The sequence below is a fragment of the Geospiza fortis genome, unplaced genomic scaffold (genome assembly GCF_000277835.1).
Source record: "Geospiza fortis unplaced genomic scaffold, GeoFor_1.0 scaffold271, whole genome shotgun sequence".
NCBI classification, from domain to species: Eukaryota; Metazoa; Chordata; class Aves; order Passeriformes; family Thraupidae; genus Geospiza; species Geospiza fortis.
In genome coordinates this window covers 2515826-2539188 of record NW_005054405.1, presented here as the reverse complement: position 1 = coordinate 2539188, position 23363 = coordinate 2515826, and the positions used below count along the sequence as shown (strand labels likewise).

The 23363-nt window shown below is 39.0% G+C and overlaps 1 protein-coding gene across 1 annotated transcript in view; it reads left to right on the top strand.

The window, feature by feature from the left end:
* Positions 1-23363, top strand: part of PPP1R21 (protein phosphatase 1 regulatory subunit 21) — a 38983-nt gene that overhangs the window by 7439 nt on the left and 8181 nt on the right. The window contains exons 2-17 of the mRNA XM_005426214.3: positions 2405-2473; positions 2862-3008; positions 4775-4876; positions 5535-5699; positions 5800-5858; positions 8222-8316; positions 10586-10638; positions 12599-12748; positions 15777-15878; positions 15955-16043; positions 16941-17077; positions 17809-17901; positions 19233-19360; positions 19822-19974; positions 20744-20836; positions 21967-22200. Coding sequence (XP_005426271.2) covers positions 2405-2473; positions 2862-3008; positions 4775-4876; positions 5535-5699; positions 5800-5858; positions 8222-8316; positions 10586-10638; positions 12599-12748; positions 15777-15878; positions 15955-16043; positions 16941-17077; positions 17809-17901; positions 19233-19360; positions 19822-19974; positions 20744-20836; positions 21967-22200 — 1869 coding nt within the window. The remainder of the gene's footprint in view (positions 1-2404; positions 2474-2861; positions 3009-4774; positions 4877-5534; positions 5700-5799; positions 5859-8221; positions 8317-10585; positions 10639-12598; positions 12749-15776; positions 15879-15954; positions 16044-16940; positions 17078-17808; positions 17902-19232; positions 19361-19821; positions 19975-20743; positions 20837-21966; positions 22201-23363) is intronic.

Sequence of the window (23363 nt, the reverse complement as noted above, 5' to 3'; positions counted from 1 at the left end):
CTGTGCCGGGGCACTGACACTGGCAGTGCTTCCCTTGCTCCCCGCTTCCAGGCGGGCTCGGGCCCTGGTTTTGCCCGCTTGGCGGTGAACATTTGCTCCGGTGCCGGCCGTGCTCCCCCCGCTGAGCTCCCGGGTGCGGGAGCGAGCAGGACATTTGCTTCCACGTTTGCCTCCTGTCTGTCCCCCTTTTTCTGCCCTAGGTGATTTTGCATCCCGTTTCTGGTGCTGCTTAGCACAGGGCTTGCAGAGATGTGTAGCCCATAGTGGAGGATGCCTTTCCTTTCCAAGCGACCTGAAATGACTGGTGAAATAGTGGAGCCTTGCTTAGTACAGAGCCTTTCATTCTTTCTTCTTCACTGAAAGGAAGAGGAGATTCTTGGTCTTGAGTGGCAGAGTCCTCCAACAGCCTTGGGGAAGAAAAGCAGCACTTTTTGTGCAGACCCACATCAGCAACTGGCACAAAGCACTTGTCTGTGTTTGACACTTCTCCACTTCTCCCAGCTTACAGAACCATGTCTCTTAAACACTCTTCTCCTTGGAACTGTTGCAAAAACACCATGTGTAGCATCTAAATAGTCTAGAGATAGATAGCCTTTTAATGCTGCCACAAAATAGTTTCAAAAACATTTAATTTGCTTTGCAGCTTTGTAGGTCACAGAATTCACATGCCTTGGTTTATACAGAGGCTCTGTTATTCCTTGGAGATCAGTAGTGGCTGAGGATGAGGTAATGGAGGGATTTTGGTGCTTGATTCCTGAATGAGCATTGGAAATGTGGACTTCTGACTATAGCTTCCAAAAGTTCCTGCTGCTGGATCCTTTCTTTTAGTATCATGGTGCCTAGAAGCTTTCTTTGAGCTTCACCATGCACTTCTCAGCCCGTGCCATTTCTCCTTTGCTAGAACTATTTTTTTTTCATCTCATCCCATTTCTCATGCAGTCCAGCTCATTATGGGTCTCCCCTTTGCGGAGCCCTCTTCTCCTTGTTGTTGGGTGCCTGTTGTGTGCAGGTGGAAATGGAGAGTAGCCCTGGAGTAGCCTGCTCACCTAAAGGTGCTCTGAAAGCCATGGAGAAAGGTGGGCAAGAGTTTGACAGACTCAAGCAGTGCTGAGGGAATTCCCTGCCAAAGGATTGCTTTTCGTCTTCATTCACGGACAGTTCAGAAGGAGGATGAGGAGGAGAAGAAACTCTGAAAACACACAAGCTGCAGCTTCCTTCTCTCCTGAAGGAATATTCAAGGCAGCTTTGTGGCAGCCTGTGTGGGTCCCACCTCAGCTGGGTCTGTGGGTGCAGCAGGACTGAGCTGCTTCATTCTCTGCTCCTCACATGTCCCTGCAGTAGCAGCTATGGCACGGAGTGGAAAACTCCACTGCTCCTTCTTGCTAGGGAAACCTGTGCTTGGAAGTTTTTCTGTGTGCTCTGGGAGGTTTCTTGTCTTGCCTTTGTGATGCCTGAGCAGCACAGTGGGAACACTGCAGGGGAAGCAGCTGTGCTGAGCAGTGCCTTCTGACCTTTCAAACACACTCAGTCCTCACACTGAAACAATGAGCCACTGCTGTTTTACACTGAGTCTTGCCTTTTATGCACCTGCCAGATACCTGCACAAACCCTTTTAATTTATATCTGCAACAGCTGGACTCACACATGTCAAATGAATGCAAACTGCCTTTGAAGAAACCAGGATCCAGCAATTTTCAAGGAATGGGAAGATGGAAGTGTCAGTATCCTCATTGCTGCAGGGTAGATGTACTCTGTGGAATGACTCTGTGGGAAATAGATTTCTTGAGTATCACTTTTCACTGCAGTGATTTTAGCTCAGATTTTGGATACTGTGTAAGTAAGGCTTAGAGGGCTTTTCCTTGTATGCTTTTTATGTCACTCTGTTCTCTCTGGATCATCTGCTGCCACTGGTAATAAGTAATTTTGCGTTAGACTCCTCTTGAATTGATTCAGATTTTTGACTTTATGAGTCCTGCTTCTCTTCCAGAACTGGTTGTAAACATTTTTGGGAAGAAGAGGGGAGGGATAGAAATAGCCCTGAATATGACCAAGAACTTCATTAGTCAAGGAAGAGGTTGCAACTTTTTCATAGTTGTTCCTAGTTCTTCAAATGTTAACTATGTTTAAGTAACTGGTATCCAAGGGTATTTATTGAGTAAGAATTCTGTTCTGTTTGAGCAAAATGTTCAGATGGTATAGTTACTTCTTGTTCTTTGGCAAGTCAGGATATGAATTGGATGCCTTTTCAACCTGATACCACTGCTATCTGCCTGATGGGAATACTTGAAAAAGCATTCACTCCTGGCACTCTCCTGAGAGAATGTGATGCTTTCTGCACTTTCTCATGGATGGCTTTTGTTCATTCTGCTGTCATGAATAGTTACTGGCATCTCTTGTTTTTCAGCTTCGTGCTCAGAACCAAGTCCTGAAAAAAGGAGTTGTAGATGAGCAAGCAAACTCTGCCTCACTGAAGGTAATCTCTAAAAACTGCTCGTGTCAGGTGTATTAAGCTGTGACAAAATAAGTAGATTGGGTTACTTTTTATTAAAAAGTAATGTCAATAAAAGAATGAAGAGGGGCCTTGATTTTAGTAAAAGAATTCCTGTTTTGCAGCTAGCCTGTTGTTCTCTGTGAGTGCTGAGTTTGTAAAAGGGGAAGTTTGATTCTTGATAATTATAGAATTAAATAGCTACTTGGGTATGATCTGTGACCAGCTCAAGGAAGTGAAATACACTTTTTTAGTTCAGAAATGATACTTTCTATCTCTTCAGTGTTTCAAAAGTGTAGCAATTTTCTAACTTGTTCTTGTTTTTAGCAGGTAAAAAAAAAGTGATGATTTAAATTTTTTTTTTGTCATTCAGGAACAATTGAAGATGAAGGATCAGTCCCTGAGGAAACTGCAACAAGAAATGGACAGCTTGACCTTTCGAAATCAGCAGCTTGCCAAGCGGGTGGAGCTACTTCAGGATGAACTTGCATTAAGTGAAACTCGGGGCAAAAAGAACAAGGTATGTGCTGAGGGCAAAAAAAACTTGCTTAGCAGCTGTCTGCTCCTCACCTGTCAAAGCCTTATCCTGAGTTTAAGCAGTAGGTATTTTGTGTCAAGGGTTGAGCTGAATATTCTTGTCAGAACTTGTGTTATTTTACCTGATGTGAGTGAAAATACCCATAAAACAGGTATTGAGATATATATTGCATGCTGTGTAGTTCTCTACTCTTCTAGTCTGTCAGCTGACTGATGCTGAATTGCTGTCTTCTTTTATGGATATTTATTAAGTGTTCAAAAAAGTGGGAAATACTTTGGAGCTCTATGGTTAGTCAGCTGCTCTGCAGAAAGCTGATCACTCCTCATTTCCCATCCCCACCTCTTTGCTTTGTAATTTTGATGTTGGTAGTTAACTCTTCAGCCTGTGATCATAGCTTTTCTATGTGAATCTTGTCAAATGCTTTGAAATCTAAATTTTTAGCTTGTATTCTTTGTTATTTCAAAATGACAGAATAATTTCAACACTGTGATCTTTTCTGCCAGAATGCTTGCTGATTAAACCTTGTGATGTCATATTCTAAGACCAACTGTGCCTTCTGTAGGTAACATCACAATTCCAGAGGTGGTGTGCTTGGACTGGAGTAATTCTTAATTCTCAAGCATCTCTTGCTGCTTTCCTCATGAAGAAACCCCCTCTTAATTACTGCTGTCTTTTCTTTTTGGTGCTGTCTTTTCTCAATGTGCTGTAGTTATCAAGACTGGCTTTAAAGAAATCATTCAATTGATTAGTAATATGGTCATCCTCCTTACTTTTCCCCTAAACTCTTGCCCATTCTTCTGCTGCCCAATTCCTTGACAAGCACAGTGCTTCTGACTACATTATTCATGCACCACAATAGATTGTTCTGTCCAATGCAGTTTTACCCTTCTGTTCTTTTATTTCAAACTGTGTAAGTTACTGTTTTGCTAGCTGTGTTTCCAAATTTTCAAGGACATCAGCCTGTCTTTAGTAGCTTTACAAACAATTGCCACTGAGTTTCTTTCCTGTTAAAATGCACAGCTTTAGTTCCCTGATCTGTGTCAGAGTGCAATCCCTTTAGAAGGAGCAGAACATGTGCCCATATCTCAGGTGGAGTTCACAGGCTGGCATCAAACACAGAGGTGACTTATCTGCCCTGCATATCCCTAGTTCTTGAGGTTTGGTTTTGAGTTTAAATGCATAGAGTCTCCCCTGTGTTTGGAGATAATACCTTTCCTCAGCAGTGTGGTATGTGGGATTCAGTGATGGTCTGAGTCTTTTGGATTAAATAAGTGGAAAATGAGAAAACAGGCAGAGGGATGTATGTGGTTGGTGGGAAGGGAAGAGCCTGTGCTTCCATGGCACCTTGTGCTGCAGCCTGCTGAGAGCAGCCTGCCTTACACCTGGGCACACATGTGCCTTACACACAGCTAGCAAACCAGCTGAGCTGGGTATGGAGGGTTTGGGATTGCTGATTGCATGGGATCATGCAGGATCCCAGTGAATTCAGGTGGGCTGCTGCCCATCCCAGTGATTGATTGATTCCCTGTGAGTGTGAATGGAGTGGAGGCTTTCCCCAGGCAGGGTCACAGGGGTGTGAAGGAAAGTGTGCTGCCTTGAGGCTGGTGCTGAGTGCAATATTCACACTTTTGATGTGTCAGTCAGTGTCAGCAGGACATCTCCTGGTGTGCCCCTCTGGGAATTACCTGTGGGAGCTGTTCTCACAAACGTGGGACTTGGAGATAATGAGTGCATTTTGACTCTTTTAGAAAAGTGTAGAATCCTCATCTCAGCTGAGTCAAGAACAGAAAAGTGTCTTCAATGAAGATCTTCAGAAGAAAATAGAAGAAAATGAACGACTGCATATACTTGTGAGTGAAATTGTGTTTTGCCTTTATTGTTGGTTCAGAGAACTGGTGTTACAACCAAGGATATGGAAAGTAAAGTGCTGTCTAAAAACTGGTGGGTTTAGAAGATTAGTTGTATGCAAAGCAGTAGATTAGATCAGATTGTTTATAAAGATGTTCCCTAGGCAAATCAAGTATTTTGATTTTGGATTCTTAAGACAGTGTGTGGAATCACATAATATGTGTTTTCTCATTCAGATTTTTAATTTTCGGTGACAGCTGCCCTACTGAAAATAGCCTGGTACTGATAGGAAATTTCTTATTAGTTCATTTACTGTTTCAGAATTGCTTTAAAGTTTAAAATACTTTCTTCAAGTTGCCTTAATTAAGAGCTACTTCCCCAAAGTGGAATGCATTTCACTTTAGAAAACTTGAGAAAAACCTTTTGGCTCAAGTTCAGTTTTTTGTGTGCTTGCTATTAGTCAGCAATATATTTAAAGAATGATTACTCTTACAAAACTTTCCTGAATCCTTTCTCTGTAAATGAAATAAATTTTCTGTTTGTCTGAGAACTGGTAATTGCTGTTAACCTGATCTGCCTAATGAAACTGGAGTAACTTAAAGGACTGGATTCAATAGTAAAATGAAGCTTTTTAAAAGAGCTTTTCTTTCCTTCCTGTAGTTCTTTGAAGCAGATGAGCAGCACAAACGTTTAGAAGCAGAGCTGAGGAGCAGACTGGAGGTTTTGGAAACAGATGCTGCCCAACACCAAGCTGTGGTGGACAGCTTAACAAAGAAATACACAGAGACCATAGAAAAGCTGCAGAATGATAAAGCCAAACTAGAAGTAAGGAGTTTTTCCTCTTGCTTGCAAGTTTGAAAAGTTTTGAAATGCAATGTCTTGCTGTGTCAGCACTTACATTGTGAGATTATCTTCTTGCATAAAGATCAAGTCTCAGACACTAGAAAGAGAAGCTAAGGACTGTAGGCTTCGAACTGAAGAATGGTAAGTGGCTTTATTTCATTGATGTAAAGAAATAATTGCTGTGAAACATTAACTGGATTGTTTTTTAAGAATAATAACATTTTAAAAAGGGGTTTAGTTGAAAGACTTTGATAAAACTCAATTTGTATTATCATGAGAACAAATGTGAGCAGTGCAGGTCAAGCCCCCCTTTTCCTTTGCTATGTATGGAACCAGACAATTCCACTAGACAATTTCTGCTTTCAGTAAGAGCAGTTTTGTCTCCAGGCTTTTTCAATACCACTATGTTGATGAAAGTTTGAAGAATTTATTTGTAATTGAAAACCACAGAAAGTAAAAACTTGTATGAAACAAAGATATGTGAGTTTGTAAAAACTGCTTCTAAGAACAGAGTTTGAGTAACATATGCTGAGAGAACTGATGGAAAAGAGTTTCATAAATCCCCCTTCACTGCAAAAGTTTCCTGAACAATTTTTTTTTCTTCAGGTATAGTGTTCTCAGCTGGAATATTTGAAAGTTTTTATCAGGGAATGATATTGTTAGTTTTGGAATATTTCCATTGTCTTGAAGACAAGTTGTAGCAGTTGAGGACTGCGGCCCAAATGAAATTAGGGTGCATTTCTCTGAAGTTCATTAAACTGCATTTTTTAGAAGATACATGTGCAGTACAGATCTTTAATGTAATGAATAAGATGTATAGTGAATGATCAGATGCAGAGTTCCTTCTTTCACATGGTAACCCTCAAGTGTGTGTTTTAATTATGTCAATAGATGTGCAGATACTTGTATCCAATAACTCCACTAATACAAGTCAGCGTTTCACTAAAAATGACTTGCAAAAGAGGAGGAAAGCTGTGTTTGGCTGCTGTTTGCTTTTTTTATGGTGTTTGAAAAGCTTTAGTTTTAATCTGCTACTAGTCAGTTCAGGCTTTGTCTCTCATGTTCTATGGTGACTGGGTAATTGATGTCATTGTAAAAAGTTACCCCTACTAATTTTAAGTTATACTGTATTAAGTTTTTAAAAGTAATAAAGCCTGACACTTCATTTTAGACACTGAAATCACTGTCTGTTGAACACATGGCAGGATGTGTCTCTGAGAATACTGCCCTTCTGTTTCCCTGCTTTGTCAGGGGAAGAGATCCATTTGCCTCTGACACCCACACTTTACTCGGAAAAGCCAGAGGATATGGGACTTGACAGCCTGCATGCTTTGAAAATTAAAGGGCAGAATGTAAGGCAAAACATGTCAAACTACTTGTTTGTCATTCCTCTAGGTCTGAAAAGGAAATATCAGTACATTTGCAGTTTGTCTTGGAATTCAGTTTCTAGCATGCTCAGGGCTGCTGCAGTACCTGCTGTACAGTTTCTATGCAGTTATGGAGCTGCTCTCCAAGAAAAAGATTTGTTAATGTGCATGAGCTACCTATTGGCCAGTTTCTTCATATCTCCCTTGTCTATTTTGGATTATTTTGCTTTGTTAGAGTTGCTAAGTTTCTGTGTGTCAAATATGGTAAGAAAAGAAAAAAATGTGTCACTTTGACACCTTCCCCCCACCCTCCACTATATGTGCAGGAGTTCTAGATGTCAAACAGGAAGCAAAACAGTGAAGAATTTGGGGGCCTAAGTTGGGTAAGGTGTGGAATTTGGTCTGAATCAATAATGGAGTGTTCTTTGTAGATATATGTATATAATGCTGGAACATGTTACTGTTCATCTCAGCAATCTATTCTCATTTTATTAGTAATCTTAATTACTTAGGTTCACATGTACATGCACAGTCAAATGCAAATGAAGAAAATTTAGAGAAAAATCACTTGAGAATGCATCAGGAACATAATTGTCAAGTCTTGTCAGAACAGACAGTATCATGGCAATGTTTAAATATGGGTTTTGAAAAACTTTTGAGATATCTCAAATAGTGATGTGACATGGTTAATTGAATTATTGACAACTCATTAACTGCTTATTGGAATACTGCATTGGATGCATAGTAACTAGTTTGGACGCCCTTTTACCTTCCCATCCAAATTCTAGTAGAAAAGAATGCCTTCATATAGCTTATATAATAGTTGCACTATAAGGAAATAAGGTGGATTTTAACTCTGAGGTAAATGGAGCATCTCGGGAATTTAGGATTTACAAGTTTATGGTAACTTTCATTGCTTTTGTTAGGGATTAGGATTCAATGTTGTGTTAAATATGAGATAAAAGAGGACAAATGACTCCCACTCTATTTGTTCTGTCTAACTTCTAGAAGGAGACAGATACCTATACATTCAAGGGATGCCTCTAGTGAGATATGGTGTTGGTGATACAGATGAAATTGTAAAGGTTTACAATGTGTGTGTGTGTGTGGTTTTTCGTTTGTCTCTTTGTTATTTAGCCAGCAACAGCTAAAGAATCTTCAAGCAGCTTTGGGCAGTAGACTGGAAGAATCTCTATGCATAATTAATGAAAAAGTACCTTTTAATGACACAAGTACGTATTGCCTTGGTCTGGGTATCTTGTTTGATTTTTTTTTTTTGGGTATCCATCTGGAGGGAGTACTCCTTCTGAATTAAAATGTATTAGCTGTAAGAAATGTTGGACATCTGAACAGACACTTGGAGGTAACTGTAGTAAGTATTCCTGATACTTGTCATGGTCGTCTTCAGTAATTCTAAAATACCAAGTCTTTATATGTATAATGAAAATTGAAACTTTTGAAGGCTTTTGAGTGATTTGCCACTTGTCTTATTTAGTGTTGACAGAATATTGTAAATGATGAAGGAACACAGTCAATTTAATGGCTGGTCCATAAAGATTGGATACTCATCTCAAAGAGTATTATTTTTGGCAGGGTATATTCAAGAGGTGCAGTAAGATAAGGTGGGGGAAAACTGGTGGCTGCATAGATATTGCATCAGTAATGGTCTGCACTTATTACTGGTGGGGAATTTCTGTCTCATTGATCAGAAAACACACAGAGTAGTTCTTACCTGAAGGCCGTCTTAGGCTTGTTTGTCCCTTCATGGGGAAAAAAGCCCTTTGGACCTGGGGACTTTTACCTGAAGCAATGTTTTTCTGCTTCCTTTCCAACTGCTGCTAGATCAGCTGAAGTGCAGAGGAGCCCCTGGAGTTAGGAGTGCTCAGCCTTTGCATGGCTTTGGTACAAGCATGGGTTAGTATGTGCTGCTGTGCACTGTGTGCTTTCCTAAAGAGCTGAACACAAGGCTGGGCAGGCACTGCCTGGACTCTGCTGGACCCTTCAAGAGAAGGGCCTGGAATAGTGAAAAGGCTGAAAGTAGTGAAGAAGGAGCAGAGAAGTGAAAAGAGGCTTTTGAATTTCTTGTATGTTTCACTGGTGGCTTTAGCATTTTTTATTCAGTTTAAAACCTGCTGACAATGTTTTAAGTAGCCTTAGGTTCTCTAAAAGCTGATCTGGCAGGTGTTGCAGGGGTGAGTGTGCCAAGCTCTCCACTGGTTTGGCAATCCAATGAGTCTTGGCTTAGGAACACCAGATCATCATCTCTGCAGGAAATGTTGACTCCCATACAGCTCATCATACTGAGGTGCTGGTGCCTGGAGTTGGGATCCTTTTCACTTCTCTCACTTTGCCTGGCATCTGCTGCCTATTTCTGCTTCTCTGGCTTCTTTAGCTTGCATTTTTTTAGGTGCTTATCATTGTAGCAAGAACTTTGATAAAATAATTTATCTGCTCACTCAGCTGCCATAGCTTTATGCCTTTGCTTGTGTAGTAGAAAACAGTGCAAACAGAGAACATTTCTTTAGTGATAGATCAGTGGAAGTCAGATGTTTGTTTGCTGTGGATTCCAGCTGTCTTCCTATAGACCCTGTAGTTGGCTTCAAATGTAACTAGCAGCTAATTTCAGTAACGATCAAATGACTGCTAAGCATGATTTACAGAGCAGGAAAACTTTCCTGAAGCATTTAGTTAGAAATAGGATTCAATAATTTTGGACAGGGTTATTTTACTCTAAATGTAACTACTTTTTCCCATATCTTAATAGCCAAATGTGAATGACACAAAAGGAATAAGAAACTGTAAATTTCTTTTGTGAGCAAATTTTAAACTAATCTGGTTGTTGTTCAACTGAATTGAGAATGGATGTGACTTCTTTTAAATCTCTAAGACTTTGTAAGCTGTTCTCTAGGTACAAATAGCCCTCTGCCTCTCTAATTGTGGCTGCTTGTAACTGAATAACCCTCTGGTTACTTCATGACTAGAGAAGAATGCTGAAATAAATGGAGAGTACATCTTAGTCTAAATTATCAACATATTAAATGTATACAAGAGCTTTAAAAAATGTGGAAACCATTCAAAAATATATTAGTCTTACTTGGCCCCTCCTTGGCATGTAATTGAAATTTGAAGATAATCTTGAATTCTTTAAGTGTGTTTTCTTTTAAAATATTTTTTCACTCTTGTTCGTGATGAATATTGTTCTTTGGGCAAGAGAAGTCTGCTCTTATTTTTCAAATTCAGGGTCATCAGATGATTAAATTTGACTTACAGTCTGAGGCAAGTATTGAACTGCTTTCCCTTCCACTTAATCACAGAAACCCTTAAGTGAGGATATTTAGGCCTACTTTATTTGAGTCAATTGTTTGTATCTCTTTAGTTAATATTGCTTACATAACCTGTAATATCCCTGCAATGAATTTTCTTTTTTAAATTAGTATTTACCAAAAAATGTCTCTCCCCCACAATTTAACAAGTGCTTAAAACTCAGTTTTTGTCCTGTAGGATCTGCTCGATACAATGCCCTGAATGTACCATTGCACAACAGAAGGAATCAGGTAAGTGCTTCTTGTGCTTTCATGTGACTCTGCACAGCTTTCTACACAGATGCTGAAATAAAACCAGTCATTTTAGTACCTCAAATGGCAGAAGATAGCCTGTCTTACTGCTGCCATGATTTTCTGAGAGCATTTCTGCCCACAGAGCCTCTGCACTTCTCAAGAGCTTGTGTATATTGTTGTTACATCAAGGAGTCTTATTAAAGTTATAAGAAATATTCTTTTATTATTGTGTCTACCTTCAGTAAGCTAGAAGGTGAAGCATTTCATTTTTAAAGTTGATTAAAAATTTGTTGAGAGGTCTTTTGTTGGAAAAAGGTAAGTTTGGTATCCTAAATTTCTTTTCCCCTCAAACTGAGTTTTTTCAGTCACATCACTTGAGCTTTAGAGAATGTGTGCCCTTGTAAACTGCACAGTGGTGTGTGCACTAAAATGCTGTGTTAGGTAACATTACTTGTCACCAGTCACAGCCCTTTCAAGGAATAAATCATGTCACTTTGAGATCTCTGCATGGTTCATTTACATTTTGTGGATACTTCTTGCCAAAGCACCTCTTACTTGCAGCAGAATAACTCTTATGTATTGAAACGTTTTTAGAAAACAGTTTCTGTTCACTGCTGTAATTTAATGAGATTCCTTGTGAATGTTGTTTATTCAGTATTCAAAAATGAGCATTCTGTGAATGGCTGAATATTTTAAGGGTTTTTACAATAGCAAATCAGAAACCTGTGTGCAGTCGAAATTTTCCTGTGTTGCTACCACTGAGGATGGACTCTTCAGCACTGTGGGGTTTTTCTGTTTCCTTGTGTGTCTCAAGTCTTCAAGTTAGTGCATTCAGATGCTGCTGCAGGAAGATTTAAAATAGCTGCTTTCTCCGTTCTTCAGAAGTGCCTATAAAGAGTCCTTTTCCCCAGTAATGTCTGCTGTGAGAGCAGGTGACTTGCTGTTCAGTTTTGTGATGGAAATAACCTTAAATTTCAGGTTGCTGCTGCTGAGTTCCAAGAAAAATCTGAATAACTGCTTGGAAACTCTCTCCTTTTACTATCTTCTGCCAGCACTATGTCAGGCAGCCTCATGCTTCAAGATCTTCAGTCTTGAAAATACTCCAGGACAGATTTTTATGACTGGCTTTGCCAGTGGAGGCAAAATGTTGGTGTATTAGCACAGGCTGGGTGTGTTTCCCTTCCTTACATGACTGACTAACATATACAAGCTGAATATAATGACTGCTTTAATTACTTGCCACCATCCCAGATCCATAATCAAGACTGACCTGATTTAACAGTCCATTGAAGCATTAAGAGTACGTCTCTGAAGGATAAGTTATTCTTGGCTGAAATGTCACTACAACATTATTCTCTTCCCATAAATCCCAACAGGGAATAGTTTTCTTCTCTCTTGAATTTATGTTCCATTCTGGTTTAATTTTTTTGGTACCTTCCTGCTGTACTGAAGCCACAAAACAGCCTTACTCATGAGCAGCAGCTCTGCTCTGTCCAGGAGAATAAGAATTGAGTGTTCTTGGTTAGAGAAGCAGACACCTTTAATTCTGGGAGCAAACATCATTGTTTTTTTACTAATTAAACTGAGGTTTCCTTGCAACCTGGCATTGAGCTGTTGTCAGCAATTAGTGTGTTGTTCTTTGGAAATTTCAGACATGGTTTCTGTAATTGTGCTGACCTCTCAGTGTTTTTGTGGCTTGCAAGTTTGAAAAATGCAGCAGAGGCAAACCATCACCAGTTGTGTGAAATAAAAAGATACTTTGTTGTCAGAGAACAATGTGTCCTTCTGTAGTTTATGAATAAAAATTAAGTTAAAAAGAATTGCTGTTGTGTATTTTAGGCTGAAATAACAAGAAGAAAGAAATTGCTGATAATGATTTTTGGTATCCAAACAGGGTTTTTTCTCCTACTTAAATAGATCCATGTCAAACACAATCATTTTATAAATGTCTTTCCAGCTGAAGCTGAGAGACCTTGCTGGCCAGGCCCTGGCTTTTGTCCAAGAACTTGTAACAGCTCTCCTGAACTTCCACACATACACTGAGCAGAAGGTACAGATCTTCCCCATTGATTCTGCAACAGACACAATATCACCCTTGAATCAGAAGGTAAAGTTTACACACTTCAGCTACAAATGTATTCAATTAGTTAGACTTTAGTGAGTGATTGATCTTAGGGAAAATTGCACCACCTTTACTGGAATGCTGTGAGTGTGTTTCTGAGAGCCAGCCCCTGCCGCATGAGACATCTTTTCTGCTCCATGAATTCTCTGAACGTGGATGAGGTGTAGCTGCAGAGAATCCTTTTCCCCTGTGCCTCTGCTAGAAGAGAAATATGATAATCAAATCAAAGCTTTGCTTTTTTAATTGCTGATTTGAAGTGCATCTGTTGAAAGTTCAACTGACTTGTTTTAGAATAATAATGCACAAATATTGCACTGCTGAACAGAGCTTGTTTTAGTTAATGCACTGGGGCATAGGAGATGTTGAGACAGAACCTGGTCTTGTGTTTAAAGTGTTTAGCTGTAGTATTAAATAAAGGATAAAAGGTAGACTTATATGAGGGTGAGAACCTGGACTCTATTCCCTTGTCAAAAAACAGCTTTATAATCTGATTTTGGGCTGCTTGTGTGAAGATGTTTCCTATAAGTGTTCTGAAGCTTCAAGTTTGTAAAGCACATTGAAATTAGTATGAGAAATCTGACTCATCTCTTTTGACACAATTCCATGGAAAGATTTTCTAAGAGTGTCATCCAGAGCTGTTGAACTGCATGTTTTGACTTTGTTTTCCTATGCTGTGAACTAGAGAAAATAACTCTGCACAAGGATTTGTGCGGGGATGCATACATGTGTGCTTTGGAACAAATTGCATTAAGATCAGGGTTGACTTCATAGTTTAAGGGGATCTGTGAGTATTTAAGTTGCAGGGAGTATTTTATGATTCAGTCTCTTAATTTCAGTTTAGTAGTTGCCAGGGCTCAGACTTAAGGTGCTGAGGTGAATTGTGGTTTGCATTGATCAAGTGGCTGCAGTGCATGTGGTGTCAATGTTAACCATGACAAAACTTTCCTGTCCTTTGGAAAACCTCCTATAAATCTCCTTTCAGGTAACAAATATGTTTATAAAGGTGGTTATCCACTAGAGAAATGCCTTTCTGTTTCCCTTCTCAGTTGTTTCAACTGATTTAGTCAAGAACACCCTTCTGCAGAGATTCAGCATAGTTTGAGAACATTTTCTTGCTCCTGCCACCAAATGCACTCAGAATGGCCTGTCCTTCTTGTGAAAATTATGTGGTTTAGTGATCTTTAAGATTTTTTGGGGCAGAAGTGGTCTCTTTTTTTTTAATATGGCCCACTGTGGTGACTGCATTCTCAGATACTAGTGCTGTTTGCACTAAAGCAATAAAATCAGATTTCCTAGACATCTCTTCTCACAGATTTTTTCCTGACCTCCTAGTTAACACTTCTTTATTGTTTTTCAGCACAGCTGAAACAGGCAACTTAATCAGAACCATAATTTCATTTTCCTTTTCCTATAATTGAGTCTGATTCAGTAGTTCAGGCTTTGTTTTCGTAATTATGTCTCTTGTAGTTTACCCCATTGTGTATTCATGGCCTAATTCCCTCAATGCATGCTATTTCTCAGGGCTTTTGCTGTGACTTTCCAGTGCTGAAGCATCTTTTATTCCTCACTGAAGCTGTAGTTGCTCCTGTATTTTTGATTAATTTATCTATTTGCTTGGCAAGTGTTCTCAGTGTGATTTTTTTTTAAATTTTATTTTTAGCTACTCCACCAAGTTGGTCAAAAACATCCCCTTAATATGGTGAGAAGATGAAACAATTGTCAGGTAGTGGCTTAGCAGACTTGCACTGATTTATTTTTCCCCAACTCCAGGTCTTGTCTGGTGCTTTCAAGCTATTTTCCCCACCAAACACTCAAAGTAGATGTGGACAATTCCCTGCCAGGTTCAAGTATTCCTTTTCTCTTTAAGGGTTGGATTGCTGGGTTCTGCTGGGTCTACAGCATCATGCTGGATAATTCAAGTCCTCTCTCTTGCAACACAAGCCAGGAGCATTCTGCATGTGTTATTTCTTCCTTCTTAGATTTAGGAATTTTCCCTAATTCCACCCAGGTTTGTGCATGCATGGATCAGAGCTTAGCATCTCACTCTTCTTGTTAACACTGTGTTACCACACTGTAATAACACAAGGAAAATTTAAATCTCTTGTACTCTGTTTGCCTGGGATCTTTAGCTGCTCTTGTGGTGTAAATAATCAGAGGTGAAGGTATCTTTCTGTGGGGTAAAATAAAAGCCAGGATTGCTTTTGCCTACCTGTATTAATTTGTGGAAGAAGCTCTTTCTGATTCTGAGGTACCAAAATGAAAAGCTGATGGTGTTGTTACATTTGATTGTGTGTAAGAGTACACCTTATGTTCTCAGGTCTGCTTTTTTCAAGGCAAAATTTGCTGTAGGATTTAATTAAGCAATTTTTAGCAAAGTCAGGCAGGTCCATGAGGTCCATAGAATAAGAATTCTCCTGTGATCAGTTGGAGCTCCATGCTTTGCATTAGTATAAGCATGCTTTGACTTGTGTTGAAAACTGGGCTGGACACAGATGAAAAGACAGAAAAGACACATCTCTTGCTCTCAGTTTGACTTGGGTTTAGTTCTTCAGTACTTTGCAGAGCACAGCTTTGCAAATGTTTGTGCTGATGGACAAGGCTGGGAGGCAGGCTACTTTTGGGAGGAAGGTGGGATAGTTTATTCTGTGGCTACATGGTGCATGGATCTAGCCTTAACTGGATGGAGTTGAGGAAGGAATTTCAGGAATGTTTAAAACTAAAAAGCAAGGGTTTGGTGTGCTGTGCATGGCAGTTGAAATGAGACTGGATGCCCTGGCAAAGCCCTAGATGTGGTTTTGCCTGGACTTCCAGTGCTTCTCACTCTCCCTCAAGGTGTGTTTTTGACTGTAGAGGAGGTTGCTGTACATCACTGGACTGTTGTATCTCATTACTGACATCTTAGGCATCGTTAAAGGGGGACAGGGCTTGGCCAAAATGTCCTGTTCAGGTGTTACCTTGGCAGAGTTCACAGGAGCTGTCAGCAAGCACGATTTAAAAACCTCTGTCTCCTCAGTTCTCACAGTATCTCCATGAAAACGCTTCCTATGTTCGCCCCCTGGAGGAAGGAATGCTGCACTTGTTCGAGAGCATCACGGAGGATACTGTGACAGTCCTGGTAAGATTTCCTCCTTTTAGTACCCACAAGGATTTTTACAGAGCAAAACCACTTACCTATTGTTTTTTCCTTTCAGGAAACAACTGTGAAATTGAAGGCCTTCTCAGAACATTTAGCTTCCTACTTGGGCTTTTTAAGAAAGATTCTTCCTTATCAGTTAAAAAGGTACCTTTCATTTGATAGATCCAATTTAAAGGCACTGTGTCAGGCATGCAGCACCGTCATCACCTACAGCTCAATTATTAAGTCAAACCTTAAAATACTCTGGCCTCTGCTGTCTTAAAAGGCTGAACTCTTTTTTTTTTTTCTCTTGTTTATTTATTTTTTCTTGCTTCTTTTGCATGTTGTTTTCTAAACCTTGAGATTAGGCACAGCTTTTTTGAGGCATTAGGACTAAACCCATGTATTTTAAAGCCCCTCCACATACACCCTCCTTCACAGATGAGACTAAAAATAATGAAGCTTTCATTAATGTTTCTTAGGGTTATTCAATAGCATTGATACTATTCAGGTGTTATACACTGTAGCTGTTAATGCCTTGAGCTTTTCTGAGGGTTATTCATCAATCAGTAAATGTAGCAATGTAGTAAAACTTGGCTAGGTCTACATCCCTTCTGCTGGGAAAATCTTTGTTCCTGAGTTGATTGAAGGGAGATGAATTATAGGTGCAAAGAACTGCTTTAAGAGAGGGCTTGGACTAAGGAAGAAAAAAACCCTTGATTTATGTTTCCTTTATACCTGTTCTCGTGCTCCTTAGGAAGCAAAAGAGAATTTATGTAGTAGAGGCAAAAGTCTTCAAACTTAAATTGCTGCAATCAGTTCCTTGCTGTGAGAGTAAATCATTCCTGGCTTGTGACAGAAACACCTGGGAGTGGCCCTGCACACAGTAATTTTCATGTATTGCTAAGTTCCTCTGCTGTGTTAGCCTTTCCAAAATCAATTCCTGGTCTGCTGTTGCTTTGCACTGGGGAGGTAGAGAACACCTATGTGCTCTAAAACTCGTGAGCTTGTTATTTTTAAGACAATTGCTTGCTTTTAAAAAAATAATTCATATATTCCTAGTTTGGAAGAAGAGTGTGAGTCTTCTCTTTGCACAGCTGCTTTAAGAGCTAGAAATATGGAGCTGCACAGAGACATGAAAAGGTTGACTGCAGTCTTTGAGAAGCTCCACACATATGTCAGTCTTCTGGCCTTACCAAGTAAGTGTCAGTTCTGGCTTGGCTGGCTACCCTGTGACTGCTTTCTGTGGGTTTTTATAGTATGATTGACAGTCTGCCTTTTGTCACCTCTTAATTATGAAATGGTTAATAAACTGTTGTCTTACTAATCATCACTTCCATCCCTTCGTTTTGGTATGGTTATTACAACTGTCGTGCTAATAAATAGTAAAATAATATTAATAAAATTAGGTAGAGCCTTTGTGTGCTAGTCATCACTTCCATCCCTTCGTTTTCATATGGTTATTACAACTGTCATGCTAATAAATAGTAAAATAAAATTAATAAAATGAGGTAAAGCCTTTGTGTTTATGTGTGTGGGGAAACTATCTCCAAATGCATCCTGTAAATAGCAGTAGAAAAATAATTTTACAGCTTCAGGCTATTTCAGTCTTCACTCTTTAGAAAGGCCCAGATTGTCTTTCCTACAGCTGTGAGCATGTCTTTCTGTATGTGTGGTTTTTGAGACCAACACAATTGATATTTATGAAATCTGAATGAAAACTAGGGGACTTGAAAGTCTTTCACCTGCCAGAATTGGAGATATGTATATTTGATATTGAAGGGGAAATTTAAGTGAATTAATCTGTTATGGCTCATACTCCATGCTAATGGTTCTAATAGGAGGAAACTGAATTATTTTCAAAGCTAACTTTTTTCATTCATGCTCAAATCTTAGTTTTGCTGTTTTCCTTCTTGTGTGTTACTCTTAGGTACAAGACCAGAAGGACTCCTTAGGACAAATTACAACTTTGTGTTTACAAACATAGCTGCAAGTCTTCATGGATTCCATGACGTTTTAAAAGGTGAGAGTTGGGAATGTTGTCTTGTTTCAGCTTTGCTGCTTTCTTGTTTACCATAGCACACATGCAATCTCTATAACAGTGCTGAATGTATTGTATGTGATAAATCTGGTTTGCTATACCTTTGCAAGCTAAGAAACTAAACTTACTTGTTTTAGACATTCATGCATGGTTTTCATTCTTCCATTCTCTTACCTTTGTTCCTCAGAGTTGCTGGATTATTTAATTGTGGCTCTCCAGATTTTCCTGAGCAGCATCACTTTACTTTATGAGCTTCATTGCTCTCCTGAAACTAGCACACAGAATGGAATGCTGTGAAATGTACATATTTTCCTTGCATATGTAGCATTGACCTAGTACCTGCCTTCAAAGTGGAATTTTTCCTTCCTATTTTTAGGGTGATGACTATTTTTAACATGGATATGTAACTGAAGGTTACAAAGAAGTCTGAATTCTTTTTGAAACTTGGCTTCTTCTGGAAAATGGTTTACCTTGCTTTTATCAGAACAACATGGATATGTTATGTTTTCAGTGAAAGGATATTTAAAACTCAGAATTTTGAATCTGATGTTCGTGCATGTCCTAGAATTTCAGTACCATGTAGCTGTTTCTGGGGAGAAAAATGATCCATAGAGAACATTTGGATTCTTACTATTCAACTGTTTAAGCTTTCATAATTTTAAGCAAAATTGGGGTTTTTTTTCCTAATAGCGTGAGTAGTCTGGCCCCATTTTGCAGAGTCCTTGTTTTAAAGAAAAAAAATAAGATATTAAAGATTGTACCTCACACAAAATGAGACCCTAAACCATGAGTTTTGTGGCATATATAAGTTTAAAATACTTTCTACCTCTTAATATGGTCACTATAATGTAAAGTCAATCCATCTTATACTTTAAAGGAAATACAGAAAATAGAAGTATTGAAGAAAACTGTCAATAGAATTCATTAGCTATCAACAGAAATATTCTTCTTAATATCTGACACTCCCATACTCCAGAATGTTTAATTTCTCTCTTCTTTCTCAATCCCAACTAATTTTGAACTTCTTAAGATTATTTCAGTTTATAGTTTGTGGTGGTGATGAGCTGGGATTTCTCCATTCTGTAGGAATAGTACTCAGTTTTAAAATAGGTGCACATTGTTCACTTGTCAGACAATTACTTTTTTTTTTTAATTAGGCCGCATTGAGAATGTTCTTACATGATAAATACTTGATTCTTTTTAAATTTTGGTGGTGTTGAAATTGGTATATTTAGGCTAAGATGCTTTTGTGAGTGACTTTCAAAAATTTTTTTTATTCTTAATTTGGCATAAATGTGCTTTCCATTTTCCAGATATTTCCAAGCACTATAGTCAGAAAGCTGCTTTGGAACAGGAAGTTCCAACTGCCACACAGAAGCTCATAACTACAAATGACTGTATTTTATCCTCTGTTGCTGCTTTAACAAATGGAGCAGGCAAGGTAATGGATATTTTTGTTTCAAACAATGCCTTAACTTGTGCAGATTTTTAAGAAACAAAAATAAACTTATCTGAATGATTTAGAAAATCTCTGTGTGCCTCTGATATTAATAATCTGTAGTGTCATGTTGATTCTTGAGTTATTTTCAGGCTATGAGTTAAAAACAACTGAGTGATAAAAGTAGATCCTGTGAGGAGGATGCTTTTGTGTTAGGAAGGTCTGAGTTACATGGAAGAGTTTCAGGCTATGAGTTAAAAACAACTGAATGATAGAAGTAGATCCTGTGAGGAGGATGCTTTGTATTAGGAAGGTCTGAGTTACATGGAAGAACCTGCAGCTTGTTTCAGAGTCCTGTTAAGAAGTCCAGCTTCACTAAATCCTTGTCTTTTCAAAGATTAATTGCTCTAATGACTCCTTCTGGTCAACTTGATTCAAAGAGCCACTTCTCTTGATGTGTTTAGATGGCCTCGTTCTTCAGCAACAACTTGGATCACTTCAGCGCCTCGCTGAGCTATGGCCCCAAGGGAGGGGCAGAGTTCATCAGCCCTCTCTCAGCTGAGTGCATGCTGCAGTACAAGAAGAAGGCAGCTGCTTATGTGAAGTCCTTGAAGAAGGTTTGTTGAGCCAGTGTGTTTGCACAGAGGGAGCTCAGTTCTGTTGATGGTTATGCCAAGGAGAATGCAAACTAAGGGTTTGCAGTTTTGAAATGGTAGAGATTGTCTGAACAACAGGTTTTGGCTGAGGATATTGCAGTAATGCTGAGGATAGCATTGCAATAATGCTACTGAAAACTTTAGAGTGTAGTTGTCCTCACAACTGAGGGTATGTGCCACTTCTGCCATTACCCATTTCCACTAATTATTTCTGTGCCAAGACTTCAAGGAGAAGAGGGTGGCTGCTTATGTAAATTTCCTCCTGTATTCACCTGGAATATGGAGTGAATGAAAACATGTTCTTACACTTGCATTCACTGGAAGACATAGGGGGGAAACAAAGGAGGTACCTTGGAGAAAATGTGCTGAGCCCAAGGATTGAATGCAGTCAGATCTCCCTGTTTTCTCCATTAAAATGAACAATTAAGTGATGTGCTTAGCAGTTGTTACTAAATCACTTTATTGCAATGTTAGTAAAGAGGACCTTAAGATGCCTTTGATCATTAATTAACACGCAGAGTTTTCTGAGCACTTTTTAATCAGCTGTACCTTTTGGGGCAGTATTTCTTGAGAGCTCAAACCATTTTTTCCTTATACCTGGTAAGCACTTGGAACATGGGTTTTTTTCCCTTTACTAAAGTAAGGAAAGTAGTAAGAAAAGAAAAGCAGAATGCATGTTCTGATCTAGTGTATAACATGTTTTGAGAGGGTTTTTTTGATTTTTCTGCAGCCTTGTGCGGATTCAGTGCCTTATGAAGAGGCTTTAGCCAATCGCAGAGTTCTCCTGAGTTCTACAGAAAGCAGGGAAGGTCTTGCACAACAGGTATTGTACTAACATGTAAGGCAGTGTATTTTGTAAAGGTGAACTTGTATCAAAGTCTCCAATTTATGTCTGTGGTCATTTGTAGGTGTATATGAATATGCTGAACCTTAAAATTAGACTGTAGATGTCTTGTAGAATTTTGAAAGTAAAACCCTTGCCAGGCTGGGTTATCTGCAGGATGTACACGTAGGTAGATATAGGAGCCAGGATTATGCCATTGATACCTTCATTTGGAAATACAAGAAGTCAGGTAATCTTTTATAATTAAAATAAATGCAAAATAAAGACAGGAATAAGGCATGCTGAATGATTAATTTTTAATGTTGTCTACTGATTTGAGTCCTCTTTTGGACTATGCAGGAATTATTTGCCCTGGTTAAGAGCACTGATATTTTTTATTTCAGTTAGAGTAATAGATTAGAGTTTCTATCTGCCAGTAGGCATATTTATATATTACTTTTTTTTTTTCTGGAAGGTGAAGCAGGATGGGTAACATGGTATTTAAAAGGCCTACACAGTTTTCTATTGCTTCATGTGAATAGCTAACTCATACTGACACTTCTTTATTAGCTTGTATACTCAGCCTGTGCTTGACTCATTGTTATTGGACTGTTACAGAAGCAAATACTTTGGTGATTCTTTTTGTAGTTACCAATATTCTATGTGTATTAGTAGGAGTGAAATGAATTTCAGCAGAAATGTGCAGTGATTAGATGTGTTCTGTTCCACAGTTGTTTTCTTACCTGGACTAAGTGGGTGGTTCTGTCTGTGTGAGGTGGGACAGCTGGGAGGGGACAGTTTGTCTTCCTAGCACAGAAAAAGGTAGTGATAGTGCCAGGTACACATCTTTCAAGTTTTTATAAAATTCTTCCCTGCTTTGGTTTTTCACCTAGTACAATGTTGCCATTTTTATGAGCTGTTCATGTTTCAAACTAATTAAATAATGTGGCCATTTTTGGCAAAGAACCACAGCTGAGCACACAGCTCAGAACAGTGGTTGTTTACCTGCTGCACTTTGTTAGCTCACTTATGTAATGGTTTAAAATAATACTGTCCTCAAGCATTTCCTGTGTGTGGGTTTTTTCCTCCCTGGGTTCAATAACCTGGACTGTAAACTTTACCTCCTAAAGGTCCAGCAGAGTTTGGAGAAAATTGCAAAACTTGAACAAGAAAAAGAACACTGGATGTTGGAGGCTCAGCTAGCTAAAATTAAGCTAGAGAAAGAAAACCAAAAACTGAAGAACTCTCTTAGTGGACATTTAACTGAATCTATCCAGGAGCATTCAGTTCTGCCAAATACAGCAGAACAAAAGAAGGAAACCACAGAAAAGAGTCTGAGGGAACCTATTAAGAGCACCAGTCTGGTAAGTGACCTTTCCCTTCAATAGAGAAAAATCCACTTTCTTTAGTAGCAGTGCTGTTTGATCAGTGGAACACTAAAAATGAAAGCCTTTTGACTGTATTGAAAAGCATTCACTCTTGGGGTCCTTGTATTTGCAAAGCTGCTTGCAAATTCTTTCTGCAGAGTTGGGCACTTCTTGGATTTTGAGCCTTTGTTTGCTGTCTTTAGTATTGCGAAGATATTTTTGTAGTTCTGTCCATGTGTAACTGAGGGGGAAATAATAGGTGCTTAATCTCCTGATTTGTCTGTGCTTAGGGAACTTTGCAAGTGCTCTGAATCTCAGGTTGGGCCTATGTTTCCAATACTTTTATTCATCTCTAGGTATGTAAAAGCAAATGGAAGTACGTAGGCAGTGTTTGTAAATAGGTTTGAAGACTTATTGGGGTCAATTTGGTTCAGCAATTGCTTTCGGATGTAGCATGCATTCTTTCCTTGCTCTTCTATGCTGGTAAATGGCTTTTTCCTGTTTACTAACATATTTTAAATGAATTGGCCTTTCCCCTGAATTCCACTTCTGAAGTGGCATAGTGGTATTAACAGGAATGTCATCTGTAAGAAATAATAAATCCACTCAGCATTCAATAGAATTTTTTTTTTGTCCTCCCCGCTTTCCTGCTCCAAGATAAAAGTAACCAATGGATTGTTTTGAAAGCCCCAATTCTGAAGTACACTGGCATCTTAAGTTTTTGATCCTCTATTTGATTCCTTAGGAGTTTGATGAGAATGTTACTGACGGGTCAACATATTGTGTGAATGTTCCCCATAAACATGAATCTCTAGTCCTGTTGAGATCAAGGGGGGAAAAGCCCCTTAGATTCTCTGGGAAGATATCCTTGCATGAAACCAGGTATTGGCTTGCACTGCTCCTGTAGAGTTTTGTCAGGGCTTACTAGTCAGAGGGGAAAGGAAGGAATTTGGAAGGTATTCAAGAAATCCAGGTTGACTTTCTTTCCTCTTAAACATGACAAGTAATGTTTCAGTGTGCTAACGTGGCTCTGAATTAGTTTCATATGATCAAGCAGTTGCATAACCATGGGAGCCCAGCTGCATCTTGTTGCTTTTATTGCCTTTTCCCTGTGTACCTCCTAAGACAAGAGATATATTTTTGAGTTGTTGTCAGGTTTA